This window comes from Anolis carolinensis, chromosome 4 (genome assembly GCF_035594765.1).
Source record: "Anolis carolinensis isolate JA03-04 chromosome 4, rAnoCar3.1.pri, whole genome shotgun sequence".
NCBI lineage: Eukaryota > Metazoa > Chordata > Lepidosauria > Squamata > Dactyloidae > Anolis > Anolis carolinensis.
In genome coordinates, this window is record NC_085844.1 from 112843805 (window position 1) to 112860800 (window position 16996).

The 16996-nt window shown below is 40.9% G+C and overlaps 1 protein-coding gene across 5 annotated transcripts in view; it reads right to left on the bottom strand.

Moving 5' to 3' along the window:
• The window catches only part of drosha (drosha ribonuclease III), a 146339-nt gene that overhangs the window by 22913 nt on the left and 106430 nt on the right, over positions 1-16996 (bottom strand). For all 5 annotated transcript variants that reach the window (XM_062977626.1, XM_062977625.1, XM_062977624.1 and 2 more), the window contains 4 exons: positions 14116-14160; positions 10659-10816; positions 7137-7242; positions 530-671 (listed from right to left, as the gene is read on the bottom strand). In XM_062977626.1, coding sequence (XP_062833696.1) covers positions 530-671; positions 7137-7242; positions 10659-10816; positions 14116-14160 — 451 coding nt within the window. The remainder of the gene's footprint in view (positions 1-529; positions 672-7136; positions 7243-10658; positions 10817-14115; positions 14161-16996) is intronic.

Consider the following 16996-nt stretch of genomic DNA (forward strand, 5'->3'; position numbering starts at 1 on the left):
CTCACAAGACATTGTGAAACAATTTAGGCACAAGATAGACAACACTGATAGCTATGTACCTTTGTAGGTTTTGGTGTACTAGTCTAAGAGCTATTCCAACCCAGATAATGCTTGATTCTTTTAGTAGTAAATTTATAACTCTTAATCCAGAAGCTCGGTGTATGACCTTGAATTTGTCATTCTCCTCCAGCCTAATCTACTCCACAGAAAAATGCTGTAATCCCCATTAATGCTACCCTCAAGTCCATAAAGGGTAAAGAACTATTTGACAGATAAATAAATAACTGCTGATCAAACCTTTTTGGACAAAGTAGACAAGTTGTCTCTTTTAAAATTTCACCTTGAACTTGTCATAAGTCTTCAGTGGTACTTTAGATGAGGTCCTATTATACAGGGATGACGAAGGGGGTTCAAGACAGCATGTTTAGTTTCTCAGGATACCCTTTTGCCTCTGCTACCTCTTTATGCATTCTTTAAAAGAATCCAATTGACTTTACATGGAAAATGATGTAATAGACTTTGCACTCACATTCCAAAAGATCTGCTAGTGTCTTTGTTCGCAAGGCCACAGGTCGCTTGGTTTTGTCATTAGTGATGGCGAATTCTTGCATGCCCAGTTCTTCTGCCACTTTGGCCTGTGTCCTGTTGTTGACCAGGGAGCTCCGCAGCAGCTATCAAGAGATCCCACTCAGTTAAATACCTTTTTAGTCAAGTGATACCATGTCTTCTTCCACAGATATACTTCACTATTTGATACAGTGGGCCCTCAGTATCCATAGGAGTTTGGATACAGAACCCCTTGTGTACACCAAAATCCATGGATGCTCAACTCCCACTTCATACAAAGGTGCAGTAAAATAGTTTTTCCTTATACAGTAGAGTCTCACTTATCCAAGCTAAACGGGCCGGCAGAAGCTTGGATAAGCGAATATCTTGGATAATAAGGAGGGATTAAGGAAAAGCCTATTAAACATCAAATTAGGTTATGATTTTATAAATTAAGCACCAAAACTTCATGTTATACAACAAATTTGATAGAAAAAGTAGTTCAATACGCAGTAATGTTATGTTGTAATTTCTGTATTTACGAATTTAGCACCAAAATATCACGATATATTGAAAACATTGACTACAAAAATGGCTTGGATTATCCAGAGGCTTGGATAAGCGAGGCTTGGATTAGTGAGACTCTACTGTATATAGAAAAAGACAACAACTCAAACAAGTGCTGGAGAGATCCCGAGGATCTGCAAAATGATGGGAAGCTACAGCAGCATATGCCTACCTACATATCAACATAGTGCTCTGCATGTGGCAAAATTGCAAATTGCTTATGAGATTTTTTAAAATATATATTTTTGATCCATGGCTGGATGAATCTGTGGGTGCAGAATCTATAGAAATGAGGGGCCAAATGTATGAGTTATGCTTCAGTATTATTTATTTCATTGCATTATTAGTTACTTTGAGTCCCAATTTTTGGGGAAAAGGTAAGGCATAAATCAAATCAATCAATGAAACAGACACGAAGTAATTTCTACTCAATGCTGGCTATTCCAAACTGATAATTATATTAACCATTTAATGATAATAATTTTTAAGCTTAGTTCCTGCCTTTTCTACACAGATTTCTCTCCAGTGTTTGCTACAGACCCCCTGCATATTTGATTCTTTGGCACCTGTCAGGGTCTGCATACAGGGTGCTGGACACTTAGGCCTATCCAGACAATATATCCTGGAATACATTCTTATCTTCTTCTATGGATATGTGTTGCAGGGTGAACTGCAAGGTGTCTTTCAGGAAGGTTAAAATGCTACAGCCCAATTTTCTCACTTAAGAATAACTGAGCACAACCTAACTTACATTTGGATAGAAGGTAAAAGAACAAGAGAAATTCTGATTTAGAAACCCGGGACATCACTGTCAGTATGAGTCTTCCTAATAGTCAAATCAAGGAGGGAGTTCTCTCCCTTTCTCTTTTTAAAAGTCTACTGTGAGTAGAAGGAGGCCATGTACCCTGATGAGCTGCTTTTTCGCACATCACTCGTGATGCATGATTATTATGTGCCATCACCAGCTACTGCTAGGTTTATCTAGTAATGATGACAGAGAGGCACATAATGCTGCTAATCCTCCTGGCAAAACTATTCAAAGTATGGTCCACAGGGAGACTCATTGCTTCAGAGTCTCTTTCTTATCCCTGAGTCATTTTTATTGAAAAAATATTGGGGTCCTGGAGGACTGAAGAGTCACATGGGATCTCTCTTAAGTACTGTGTGTCATCCACAGGGCTTCTTAACCCTTTTCCACCCGTGACCCCTTTTCACCTGAGAAATGTTTACATGATCCCAAGTATATAGGTATATAAAGTAAGTTTAAAAACCAAACATTTACTGATAATAAATCAGCATTTGCAATGCTTGCAAAACAGGCTGATTTTCCGTATTGTCGAAGGCTTTCATGGCCAGCATCACTGGGTTGCTGTGAGTCTTTTGGGCTGTATGGCTATGTTTCAGAAGTTTTCTCTCCTGACGTTTTGCCCACATCTATGGCAGGCATTCTCAGAGGTTGTGAACAGGAGCCTCCGGTGGCCTAGGGGATAAAAGCCTCGTGACTTGAAGGTTGGGTTGCTGACCTGAAAGCTGCCAGGTTCGAATCCCACCCGGGAAGAGCGTGGATGAGCTCCCTCTATCAGCTCCAGCTCCATGCAGGGACATGAGAGAAACCTCCCACAAGGATGGTAAAACATCAAAACATCCGGGCGTCCCCTGGGCAATGTCCTTGCAGATGGCCAATTCTCTCACTCCAGAAGCAACTCCGGTTGCTCCTGACACGAAAAAACAAAAAAACAAAACCTCACAACTGCTGAGGATGCCTGCCACAGATGTGGGCGAAACGTCAGGAGAGAAAATTTCTGGAACATGGCCATACAGCCCAAAAGACTTACAGCAAACCAGGCTGGTTTCCTTTTTGTGGAGTACAGCTGAAGCATTTTCTGCAGAGTCCACTGTAAACATTACACATAGTTGCTAACAGATTTGTGCAAATGGTGGCATTCAGAAAATTTTTACTGTTCCAAATTTTTCATGAGCCCAACACTGAACGACAGGGACTCCATTTGGGGTCAGGACCCACAGTTTAAGAAGCAGTGCTATAGAGTGTATTCTTCTTTAACTGTGTATAGAATTAATACCAACTGAAAATTAATATCCTGCTAAGTGCCTATGATACTCCTTACATATAATCCTTTCCAATTCTCAAAAGGATGTTGCATGGATCATGCTATTTGGCGATAGATTTATTACTCTCATTCTGGATCTGTGAATGCTATTATGGCTTCGGCCAATTTAATGCAAGACGGACTTGACAACATGTAATCCCCTCAGGCAGGGCAAAATAAGTTGGTACCAGAAATGTCCTTTGTAAGAGGAGAGCAGTGTTAATTTTTTAAAAATGCAGTCATCTGTAGCAATGGTGAGACCCAAGAACTGGTTGACAGGATGAGGGAACCAAGTGTTTTAATTAACAGCAGCAACTCTTCAAAAGACAAAGCTTGTAACTTATTGTTGGGACAACTTATACTATGAATCAGTGACTTGGAAAGCAGAAACTTAACTATATGTTGAAATTTGCATAGGATGCGAAGACTTGGGTGAATAGCCAAGGAGGAGAAATTTCTGAGAAAGATTGAAAGATATGGGCGGTGGTTGAGAGAAGACAATAATACTGTGAAATGGAAGGTAATGCGTGCATGAAACATAAAAGCATTTTTTTTAAAAAAAAGATTATTTCTGTTTGATTAGATGAAAGAAAACTCAGACAGGGGCAGGCCTGTTGATAAGAAATTTAACATATGATATTTTATTCAACAGCAAAAGGAATGGAAATATACTCAAATTATGTTTAATAGAAGGTCCTGGGCAAAAAGGAGCTCAAGGGCATCAAGGTAATAAAGTGGAAGGGGGAGAGGCCTTGACAGCTGGCAATATAGTTTTTGTTAAACATTAAAACACTCTGCCTCTTCAACTACAGGTTCAAAGAGCACACAGCTCTTTGAAACTAAGGCTGCTGGTATTCTTGGATTGAAATCTCAAAAGAGCAAAGGAAGATGATGGCAGAGGAGAGCAATCAATTTGCACAAGCCGGACCTCCTTCCTAGTACAGAACTCTTTAAAAAGATTGGCAGTCACATCTGATAAGAAAGTGACACCCTTCTAGGTCAAGCACAAGCCACAAGTAACTTTATGAGTCTAAATCAAGGGATGAAACCATGCAGCCTTCCAGTTGTAGAAATGCTGTCCCTAGCAGCCCTGGCCAGCATAACTAATGGTTAAGGAATGATGGGATTTGCAGGCCATCAACATATGGAGGACTTCATGATTACCACCTAATCTAGATCTATATTATGATTATGGCAACTAGACTGATTGATAACTGGCAAATATAGGGAGAAAATGTGTAGGCAGTAACAGACTTTGTATTTCTAGGCACGAAGATTACTGCAGCCAGGAAATCAGAAGATATTTACTTCTTGGGAGGAGAGCAATGACCAATCTCAATAAAATAAAGAGTAGACATCACACTGGCAATGAAGGTCTGCATAGTTAAAGTAATGGTATTCCCCCGTTGTAATCTATGGATGTGAGATCTGGACCATAAGAAGCTGAGCAAAGGAAAATAGACACTTTTGAACTGTGGTGTTGAAGGAAAATTCTGAGAGTGCCTTGGACCACAAGAAGATCCAACCAGTCCATACTCCAGGAAATAATGCCTGGCTGCTTACTGGAGGGAAGGATATTAAAGGCAAAGATGAAGAACTTTGGTTACATAATGAGAAGACAGGAAAGCTTAGAGAAATGAATGATGCTGGGGAAAATGGAAGGAAAAAGGAAAAGGGGTCGGCCAAGGGCAAGATGGATGGATGATATCCTTGAAGTGACTGGCTTGACCTTGAAGGAACTGGGGGTGGCCACAGCTGAAGGGGAGCTCTGGGTGGGCTGGTCCATGAGGTTACGAAGAGTTGGAAGTGACTGAATGAATAAACAACACTAACAAAAAAACTAGATCTATTCAAGTTCATTTCTTCAGTCCTATTGAACACTCAACCAGGAGAGCCAAAGATGGGTCATTTGAACAGCCTGCAGTCACTTGACACTTCTGTACTATAACTGAAGCCAGGCAGCTATAGACTCAACCAGTTCCACAAAAAGAGTGAGGACATTTATGATAAATAAACATCATTTTGGAAACAAGATAACCTAGACCAGTGGTTCTCAACCTGTGGGTCCCCAGGTGTTTTGGCCTACAACTCTCAGAAATTCCAGCCAGTTTACCAGTTGTTAGGATTTCTGGGAGTTGAAGGCCAAAACATCTGGGGACCCAAAGGTTGAGAATCACTGACGTAGACAAAACAGTTGCTTGGTCTATCTGTAAGCCCTGAACAACGACAATCAAACATTACTACACATGAATGGCATTTGTCTATTTCCAATTGCTTTCATTGAACAAGAACTGTCTTTAGTTCTAACAGGAGCAAATCAAGTTATGCCATTATGAAGCTATTGATCGGTTTTAAGAGGAGACGACATTGCACTCTGATTCTATAGATAAAATCTTTTCGAACGCAGCCAAATTCACATCTGCAAATTAACTGAAGCTTATTAAAATCTTGCAGTGGACTATTAAGTCAGTCTAGAATAATTCACTCTTAAAATGTTTCTGCAGTGTCTCTTCTCCACATCATTTCACAGTTCTGCTTCTTGGAAAACCAAAAGATGGTAGTCTTTAACTTTGAATTTGTTTTAATGGTTTTTAACTGGGAATTTTTAAAATCCTGTTTTAATGTTTGTGTACACGTATATTTTAAATGGTTATGCTGTTCAGTCTCCTTCAGAGGAGATAAAGAGGGGTGCAACAACAACAACAACAACAAAAATAATGCCCCAGTGGAGATCGGCACATTGGGTGCAATGCCTAAAGACCTCGGCCAGCACTTGAAAACAATCGGTGCTAACAAAATTACCATCTGTCAGCTGCAAAAGGCCACCCCACTTGGATGTGCACGCATTATTGCCGATTCGTCACATAGTCCTAGACACTTGGGAAGTGTCCAACGTGTGATCCAGTACAACAGCCAGCAGAGTGATCTTGTTTGCTGTGTACTAATCTTCTTGTATATCGAATAATAATAATAATAATAATAATAATAATAATAATAATAATAATAATAATAATTTCTTTGAATTGAAGGAAAAGCTGTTCCTTGACAAAATTGAAGGAAAAGCTGATAAGGGGAAGACCTGGCTATGGCTCACGAATGGGACCCTGAAGAAGGAGACAGAAGGCCTAATCCTTGCAGCCCAGGAGCAAGCCATCAGAACAAATGCAATTAAGGCCAAGATTGAAAAAACAGATAATGACCCAAAATGCAGACTGTGCAAGGAAGCTGACGAAACCATTGATCATATCCTCAGCTGCTGTAAGAAAATTGCACAGACAGACTACAAACAGAGGCACAACTATGTGGCCCACATGATTCACTGGAACTTATGCCTCAAGTACCACCTCCCAGCAGTAAAGGACTGGTGGGATCACAAACCTGCAAAGGTAATGGAAAATGAACACGCAAAGATACTGTGGGACTTCCGAATCCAGACTGACAAAGTTCTGGAACACAACACACCAGACATCACAGTTGTGGGAAAAAAAAGGTTTGGATCATTGATGTCGCCATCCCAGGTGACAGTCGAATTGAAGAAAAACAGCAGGAAAAACGCAGCCGCTATCAGGACCTCAAGATTGAACTTCAGAGACTCTGGCAGAAACCAGTACAGGTGGTCCCAGTGGTGATTGGCACACTGGGTGCCGTGCCAAAAGATCTCAGCCAGCATTTGGAAACAATAGACACTGACAAAATTATGATCTGCCAACTGCAAAAGGCCACCCTACTGGGACCTGCGTGCATCATCCGAAAATACATCACACAGTCCTAAAAACTTGGGAAGTGTTTGACTTGTGATTTTGTGATACGAAATCCAGCATATCTATCTTGTTTGCTGTGTCATAATAATAATAATAATAATAATAATAATAATAATAATAATAATAATAATAATAATAATAATAATAGTCTCACCGTCAGGTGGCCTTCATGATGATCTGGGAAATGTATGAATAAGTATTCGGTGGCCACTAACTGCATGATGGAATCACCCAGGAATTCCATCCTCTGATTGTGACCCCTGAAACACGAAACAAGAAGAGGAAAGCAATGTCAAAACTTGTCTGAATAAGTCTTGCCAAGAAAACCCTGTGATAAGATCGCCATAAGTGAGACTTGACATAAAGATATGCAACAATAACAAATATGTATTCAGCTCCTTTCAACTTGACATTTAAACACTTGATGTCTGGGGTTGACATGTATGAATTAACTTGAGTGAAAGCACAAGGCTGCATGAATAGTAGCACAAACTATTGCTGTGATGTCGTATCAGTAATGGTCCATTATCTCTGCAAATCTCCACGCAGCATCACACATCTCAGGTGACAATCATGTGTGAACCAAATCTTTATATTTACATAGCAGTTTCCCTAATTGTTGAAAGCCCTTCACACATCTTATCTTAGTAAAGTCTTGCAGCACTTTAAAGCGAAATAAGTTTTATTTCTCATACACTTTTGTGGACTGAAGCCCATGTAACAGATGCAGGGGCATTTGCACCTGATGAAATGGGCCGTTGTCCAAGAAAATGTGTAAGAAATAACATTTCTAAGCATTTCAAGTGTAACAAAAACTTCTTTTCTGCAACAATCCAACATGGCATTTCTCTGGATGTTACATCACTAATCCTCATAACAGATGTGTACAGGAGATCCATTTTATTATCCCCATATTGCAGATCTGAATGAAGCTGGGATAGTGAAACTGGATTTAATTTGGGCAAACTCAAAGTTTTAATTATTACCTCAGACTACATTAGGGTCTGGTTCAGATATGCTAGAACATTGATTTCATGTACATATATGACCCCACTACTACCACAGGTATAGCTAAGCAGAGATTAAAAACACACCCTTCAATTTTCAACTAACTCAAACACATCATATTGCCTGAATTTAGAACTATAATTAGTTTTATCAGAATAATCCAGGATGCGAAATGACCGTTTGATCTTGTCTCAGTTGAAAGTATGAACAAACTATGTTTTAGGTTAAACCCTCATGAAGGCAGAAAGCAGAGAATTGGTTTTTTTTAATAGATACATTTTTAACATTTATACTAATTTCATTTTATTAGTTTACTATTCCTAAAAAATGTTTGCAAAAAAAATTACAACAGGTTTCCATGTGCATTTTTCCTAATACAGGCAGTCCCAGAGTTACAAACATCTGACTTACAAATGACTCATAGTTAAGAGGAAATTCTAACCTAAAAGAGTTATCATGGGGAAATGGTATCTCCGCTGAAACTTTTTCACCAATCTTTGTTTCCACAACAAACCAAATTTTTCAAAATCCAATTATCACAGGGAAAGAAAGTGAGGTGAAATCTTCTGAGCAGAGGCACAGACAGCCCTTCCCTATGCTATCCAAAGTATGCATATATGTGTGTGAATATATATACACACACACACACACACACACACACACGAGGGCTATCCACAAAGTAGATTACGTTTTGGAATTAAAAATGAACAAAGTATAGGAGAAAACATTTACCATATGCAGTTGAAAGCCACACCCAAATATCACATCTCACGTAGTCGCCATTCAAATCTAGGCACTTACCATAGTGATGAATGAGCTTTGCAACTCCTTCCCAACTAAATTCTGCCACTTGCATCCTCAACCATCCTCCCCTTCCCGCAGCTGCACAGTGTTGCCAAAACGCTGTGTTGCCAGCCATGCCCCCATTGTTGGAAACAAGTGGTTATGTAACAAACAAGTGCATATGGTAAATGTTTTCTCTTATACTTTGTTCATTTTTAATTCCAAAATGTAATCTACTTTGTGGATAACCCTCGTATATATGGAGTTACACTAAAAAACGTACCTGTTCCAATTTACAAATTCAATTTAAGAACAAACCTACAGAACTCTATCTTGGGGACTACCTGTATATACATTTTTGTTCTTGGTTCTGTCCCATATAGGCATTTTTTTGGTAATTTCTCTATTATATTTTGTGTATGGTATTTTTCCCCAACGTATACTTTGTGAATGACCACTTCTCCGAAATACAGTGGTTCCCAACCAGTGGTCCATAAACCACAGGTGGTCTGCAAGAAACAGAAAAGTGGTCTGTGGGGTCTTTCACAGAAAACCTGGGCCTGCAAATGGGGCTCTGGCAGCAGCAGCTTTAAGCCCATGCAAGGAGGGAAGGATCCAACACTGCCATTATCACCCCCTCCCTTTGCTCGATGTTGGATACTTCTTTCCCTGAATGCCCAGGCGGCATGGGGCTGGGTTGCAAGGAGGAAACTGCAGATGGTGCGCTGGCAGCAGCAGCAGCCTCCTCAAGAGCAGGTAAGGAAGGAAGAGTCCAACACTGAGCAAATGGCGGGGGTGGGGGTGGGTATTGGATATTTCCTTGTTTGGGTTTGAGGAGGCCACTCTACCGAGGAACCAGTCACAGTCTCCTTCTTTCAACCTAGCCACCCCCTCCTGTTGCCTGGGATTGTAAATGGGGCTCTGGCGGCAGCAGCCATCTCAATCAGCCCCATTCGTAAACTGGATTGCAAGGAGGAGGCGGCAGCCAAAGCCAGCAGGCAAGTGAAGGTGGGGGACAAGAGGAGCTCCATCACTGGCTCCTTGTGAGGAGGGAAGGGATGGGAAGGGAAGGGAAGAAAGCACGTAGGTGCTCTTTCTCCTTTTGCTGGTCCAGGGAAGAGGACCTCTTGGAGCCTATTCTCTCAGATTGGCTCTTAAAACCTGAGCACTCAGGCTTCAAGAGCCAGTTTGGGAGTCTAGTACTATCAGTCTCCTATTACTCAATGACACGACATACACATGGCTTTGAACAATAGTATATATTCAAGGATTCCCCATCTAGTGAAAGAAATGAAAGCTCAAAAATCACACTATTTTTTCCATTAATTCTCATTGTATTATTTTATCTTTATATCACAAAACAAATATTACTATGATGACTAATAAATTCTAAATACTTTAAAACCAATTTTATTTCTTTGTGTTTGATTGATTTCAACGGTGCATGATGTATCCAAATTTTGCTTTAGGGCTTCGCGGTCTCTTAAAGGTTGAGGACTACTGTCTAATACATGCATTGATGGATTGGAAAACTGTGCAGCGTAATTTAGAAAGTTGCTGATTTTGATTTATATCTCCCTTTTATGCATTAGTTCAAGGTGTGTGAATGGAAAGAGTTTGCACTAAACTGTGACCTGTAGAAATTTCTCTCACAATCCTAATGTGAGTCCAAGGTCCATGGCTGATCTTATATGTACAGTAATAGTGAGGATCGTGCAGACCTTCAGATGCTGTGGGACTGCAAGACTGCAATGGCTAATATTAGGGAAGGCAAGGAACTGCAGTCCAACAATTTTTGAAGGTGCATATGATGGAAAGAAATAACCTCTCAGCCTGTGTGACAGGGAAAAAAAGGCATCAAATCCTTTCTAAATTACAATCTCACAGAGTCAGATGGTTAAATCCGACGGTTCTCAAAGTGAAAGCCCGGGCAAGAAGTCGAACGTGAGTAAAAGTGACTCCGATGGCATCCTCAAACATTGTCAATTTCTGGAGGACGGGAGAGGTCTCAATTAGCTGTCGGTCAGTATTGGATTCCTGAAGCTGTAAATAAATATCAACAGTGAGGAGAGCAAGTTACCATGAACATCAGAGGAAAGATTTAAGGCCCAATTTAGAAAGGCAATATTGGCACACTGCGATCCAAATTTTTGATGGCTTCAGTGGTGCCTCAATAAAGCACGAACAGAAACTCAATCTCTTTGGAAGGCCAAAGAGAGTGGTTAATTTTGAATAAATATCTCTATTCAACCTCCATTTATCTATATCTAGATTTATAGTCATAGTTATATATAGATATATAGATATAGAATCCACTAAGATTGACAGATTCCATATTACAGGCCACTTCCGCTTATAAATAAACATAAAGCAATGCAATTTCATTTAACACTACAGTTATTCCTTCACATTTGCTGGAGTTAGAGGTGCAGGATCCCCACAAAAGTAGAAAAAAACAAATAAAAATTGTTGCACAATTCTATAATCAAAAACAGCAGGATTCAATTATCAACTTCTAATGGAAGTTCCTTCTGGGAATCCCTAGGTCCCTCAGTACAAATCAATGGTGAAACTCAAGTGGAAGTTGGCCATAGAGTCATGTTGGAGGACCAAGGGGGTTGGATTGGGTGGCCCTTGTGGTCTCTTCCAACTCTATGGTTCTATGAGACAGAACATATTAATTAAATATGTGAGTAATTAAATCTGCAAAAGAGAAACCCATAAATATGGATTGATGACTCTACTTTCTTCAACTGATTGTTAAAAGTGACTAGATGCAGCACACACTTTATGCTGCATTAAAATTTTGGAATGGCAATATTGAGGGTAGGGAAACACCACATCCATGAACAACTATGAACTTCACAACAGTTTCAAGATTGTCTCACCTAAAAAGAAGGGAAGCACATCTTAGTTATGGTACCATGCCTTTGTAACAATCTCTTTGGATATCAATGAACTTGGAGCTTGTCAACATCCAGGTGAAGCCTGTTTCTCTCTCCCCCCCCCCCCCCCCAAACTATTGACAGTTTTAGTAATTTGTTTGGATCACTCATTCATTATATCTTTTGAAGTTTTAAGCAATGTCTACTGGTTTTCTGTATATTCATTTTTATGTTGCATTAGCTATCCTAAAAAAGGTAAAGGCTTCCTCTGACATTAAGTCCAGTCATGTCTGACTCTGGGGGTTGGTGCTCATCTCCATTTCTAAGCCAAAGAGCCGGAGTTATCCGTAGACACCTCCAAGGTCATATGGCCGGCAACAGCGGGCGCTCACTCCGCTCCCGGGATTTGAACTTGGGACCTTTCGGTCTGCAAGTTCAGCAGCTCAGTGCTTTAACACACTTTGCAACCGGGGCTCCTTAGCTATCCTAGGACTGCTTATATGTTGAAGATTTGAAAATTATAAAGAGACCACCTCTTGAAAAGTCTTACTTCAGGAGGTGTTACATTTTATTTTACTATCAATTATTTTGTCCACTTCCCTTAATTCAGTATGCTCGGATTTAATTACTATAGTTGGAAGCTTTTAGAATGCTTTCTCAAAAGAGGAAAATAGGATTTCCATGAGATTATGAATTAGCATGGTGTTGTGATTACAGTGCTGGACAGGGGGTACCTTTCACACTACACAATTATTATGCTGTCATTCCATTTTAATTGCCTCAGTCTGATGTACTTCACAGGATGGCTATGAAGTCTGGGGAATTGGGATATCCCAGGGTGTTAGCCCATTTTGGGAAAAGTATGAAAAATAAAACTGTTAGGAATTAGCCTCTCTTTAGCAAAGTAGCAGATTTCTCTACACTGCTTCCTGGAGTTCCCTGCTGACTCCAAATACAAACAGGGTAGGAGTTTCAGTAAACATTACTAACAGATTTGCATTTACATTGGATTAGGTAGCTATATCCTAACTATCCAAGCAGTGGTTCTCAACCTGGGGTCCCCAGATGTTTTCGGCCTTCAACTCCCAGAAATCCTAAAAACTGTGTTGTCGAAGGCTTTCATGGCCGGGATCACAGGGTTGTTGTATGTTTTTCAGGCTGTATGGCCATGTTCCAGAAGTATTCTCTCCTGACATTTCACCCACATCTATGCCAGGCATCCTCAGAGGTTGTGAGGTATGGAGAAAACTAAGCAAAGAGATAAATATATGTCTGTGGAAAGTCTAGCGTGAGAGATTTAGGTGATTAACTACAACATTCACACTGACCTCTCTCACCCTAGACTTTCCACAGATATATATTTATCTCTTTGCTTAGTTTTCTCCATACCTCAAACCTCTGAGGATGCCTGCCATAGATGTGGGCGAAACGTCAGGAGAGAATACTTCTGGAACATGGCCATACAGCCCGAAAAACATACAACAACCCTCCAATCCTAAAAACTGGTAAACCGCCTGGGATTTCTGGGAGTTGTAGGCCAAAAACATTTGGAGATCCCAGGTTGAGAACCACTGATCTAATGCAAAGATTAGACAAAGTCTTCATTATTAACTGATCACTTTTCATGGTTAAAATATGGCAGGAGATTAGGAGAAGATAAGAGAACGAGAAACCGGAAGACGAAAAGAGAGTGTATGGGTGCATCAACAATGTAGTTTGATCCCACTTTAACTGCCATGGCTCCTGGGCACTGTAGTTAGATGAGCCATCAGCACTCTCTGGCAGGGAAGCCTAAAGGCCTTGTATACAAATTCCATGATTCCACGGCATTGAACCATGTCAGTTAAAGTGGTGTCAAACTGCACCGATCTAGTGGAGATGCACCCTGAGAAGGGGGAGACTTTATATCACTAATGGCTGAAAGGGACTGTCCAGGGTCACATAGTCTACTTGTAAGGCATTTATTTCAAAGGATAGTAAGAGAAAATAGGAAGATATGGATGAGAGAAGTTAACAGAAGGATTTGACATGCAAGAAATCCAGGTCTATTTAAACCCCCCATTGCTCTGACAGCAAAGGGAAAAATGCCAGAATTCTCCAATATGAAAATGAACTGGAGAGGAGAGCTGCATATGCTTCCCTGCACTATTAAACATTTCCACTAGCCTGCCACTTCTCCACGAAGCTGTGAAGTGACTGACACTGGACTTTCATGTTACCGCTGGTCTACTGCCTATAGCTCTAACTCTACCCGTACTCTAAAGTTCTTGCCTATCCTAGAACCAAAGTGCTGAACACTTATTAGCTGGGGAAAATCACAAAGGCCATGTACCTGCTAAACGCTCAAGGATGTCAGCACAGCTGAATGCCAACAAAAGACATCCTGAGGAACCAATAATAATATAATAAAAATAAGGAGGCACTCTGAAATTTGTTACTGAAAAGGAAGACACTTACTTGGAGAGGGTGTAGTGGATAATTAAGCCATACTTCCCGCAGGTCCTGCAAACATTGAGAGACGCGTTTAAAGCTCAAGGGAGCCATTTAACAAATTCCACACGGCTAAATAAAATGTCATTCTGCGAAATACTGAAACGGTTTCAGATGCTGACTCTGCTTATTGCAAATTCAATAACGCCAGCAAACTATTTTTTTAAATGGGGGTATTCTCTGCTCAAAGTGCCTGTAGTGCTTCCATTTGGCTCATATCAATTAGGTGGAGAGGAAAAAACACACACCGCATAACAGGTTTCAGTTTTGTTACTTAAAGTTACTCTAACTACAAGACAAGAATTCCAAAGCAAGATACAAGATTCCAAAGCAGTGGTTCTCAATCTGTGGGTCCCCAGATGTTTTTGGCCTTCAACTCCTAGAAATCCGAACAGCTGGTAAACTGGCTGGGATTTCTGGGAGTTGTAGGCCAAAAACATCTGGGGACCCCCAGGTTGAGAACCACTGTTCTAAAGAGAGAGAGACGGGGAAGGAAAGCCCAACAGAAATCAGCAAAACAACACAACATAATACAATTATATCATACATGTACCAAATTTATGCATAAAGTGGAATGAAATAGAAAAATGCATGTGCTAGAACTTAAATTTTATATATATATATATATATATATATATATATATATATATATATATATATATATATATAAACTCCCAGAATGCCTCAACCAGAATTGCCAACTTTCCAAGCTCTGATCAGGTCAGGTTTGGATGGAGGGTATCTGGATCAGAAAGGTGAGAGTATTTTCAGGATTAGATATGTGAAAAGGGAAGCATATTGGAGGAGTAAATAGCAAGTGAGAAATTTAGATCATAAGCAAGTAGTTTCCTAGACAGATGTTTAGGAAGGCACTGAGGTCAGTCTACACATCTGGTAGAATTGGAGAACTCCAGCCAAAGCATGCTCACTACAAAATGTCTAGAATTCAAGTTGCTCAGAATAGGAACCAGTTGGTTTGGGTGAGCTTAACTTTTCATCCTGCCATGGTTGATGAAAGCTACTTTATTAAAGCTGCTTCCTCCCATTTCAACCACAATCACCACTTTCATCATATTTCCTTAGCTATTCTCCAAATTCCTGATCAGACCTTTCCTGGCAGGCAATCCAAAAAACCACCTCTCCATGTATTTTCTGGACATCTATTGAATGATTCAGTGGAAAATCTTTGAATGGAATGTCATGGATAGTTATACCATATCCTTTTTTATGGTGTCTGCAAGGTTGTCGAATATTGACAAGGCTTTCCATTTTGCTATAAAGCAACTCTTTCCTGGGCTGGGCTGTAGCACAGCTGGTAAATCACCAGCAGTAATAAGACCTACCAGTCGAAAGGTGGTCAAGTTCGAAGCCTGGTCGGGGTGAGCACCTGACCGTTAAGACCAGCTTACTGTTTACTTAAGAAGTCAGAAACAGCTTAGAGCTGTAAGTAGAGAAATTAGGTACCGCAAATTTCACGACACCATAAAGAACAAAACCAGAATGCAGTAACCAAAAGGAAGGTGGAAGGAGGAAGTCTTGATGGCTCTTCATCATAGAGAATGGCGCAACAGCACCCCCATGACTGAATCCAAGCTCAACCTCCAACCCCTCGATGGATTGTCACCTTGACGTGGTGAGGGGGATTACGTGTTCCAATGAACCTGAGGGCACAACCATGGGAGTCACACACTCCCAGGAGTGGCTACAGGGGAGGTTCAACAAGAACAATCCGAAGACCCAAAGACCTCAACGGCGGAGTAGGTGGAGGATAACATGGTACATGTTACCACGGCTGTGAAGGCGGAAGAAGGCTGCAACAGACTGAGAAGCCACTCTCGTTGTGTTAATCACACCACTGCTGGGACCTCAATCTGTGAAGACTGTGTGTTGACCGGCCGTGCACCGACCTCCACACATTAAAAAAAATCACGCACAGACGTCTTCCAAGAAATGGAGGACCATCATCCTCGAACTACGAGGGATCACCTAAGTAAGTAAGTCAACCTCCAAGGCACCAAAAACCTGGACTTCAAGACAACATACCTTCTTCTGTCTGTTTTGTTCTATTCTGCCCTGTCTATCTAAACTGCATTGAGTGTTTGCTGTGTATGTGTACTGTGATCCGCCCTGAGTTTCCTTGGGGAGATAGGGCAGAATATAAAAAAGTGTTGTTGTTGTTATTGTTATTCCTGACATGTTTTCATCTGGTTTAGCTTTCTGCTCTTTTAAACATCCTGTGAAGTGTTTCTTCTGTTTATTTCTTTTCTTATTGCAGTCATCTTTCCTTATTCAGGATTAGGTAGAGGCGAGGAACCCTAATGAATGTGGAAAAAACAGGAATATTTGGGGTCAGGAAAAGGCTTCCTTATATAGCTGGTGGTGGGGTTCTGTTGCTCTCTGGGGAGCAGAGTAGTGACAATTTCACTCGCCAACAACATCTCACTGGTGTCTATGAAACAGCATACTTCAGTGTGGGGAAGATGACAAAGTACCGCTACACTGTGGCTTTGGGGGAGGCACAGCATCCTCCCATCTCTTGCCATTCATCCCTCCTGAGGTCCGTTGGTTTCCCCCTCGATGGACTGTCACCTTGACGTGGTGAGGGGGCTTGCGTGTTTCAATGAACCTGTGGGCACAACCACTGGAGTCATGCACTCCCAGGAGTGGCCACGGGGGAGGATCCAGACCAAGAACAATCCGAAGACCCAAAGACCTCAACAGCAGAGCAGGCAGAGGATAACATGGTACATGTTACAACGGCTATGAAGGCGGAAGAAGGCTGCAACAGACTGAGAAGCCACTCTCGTTGTGTTAATCACACCACTGCTGGGACCTCACTCTGTGAAGA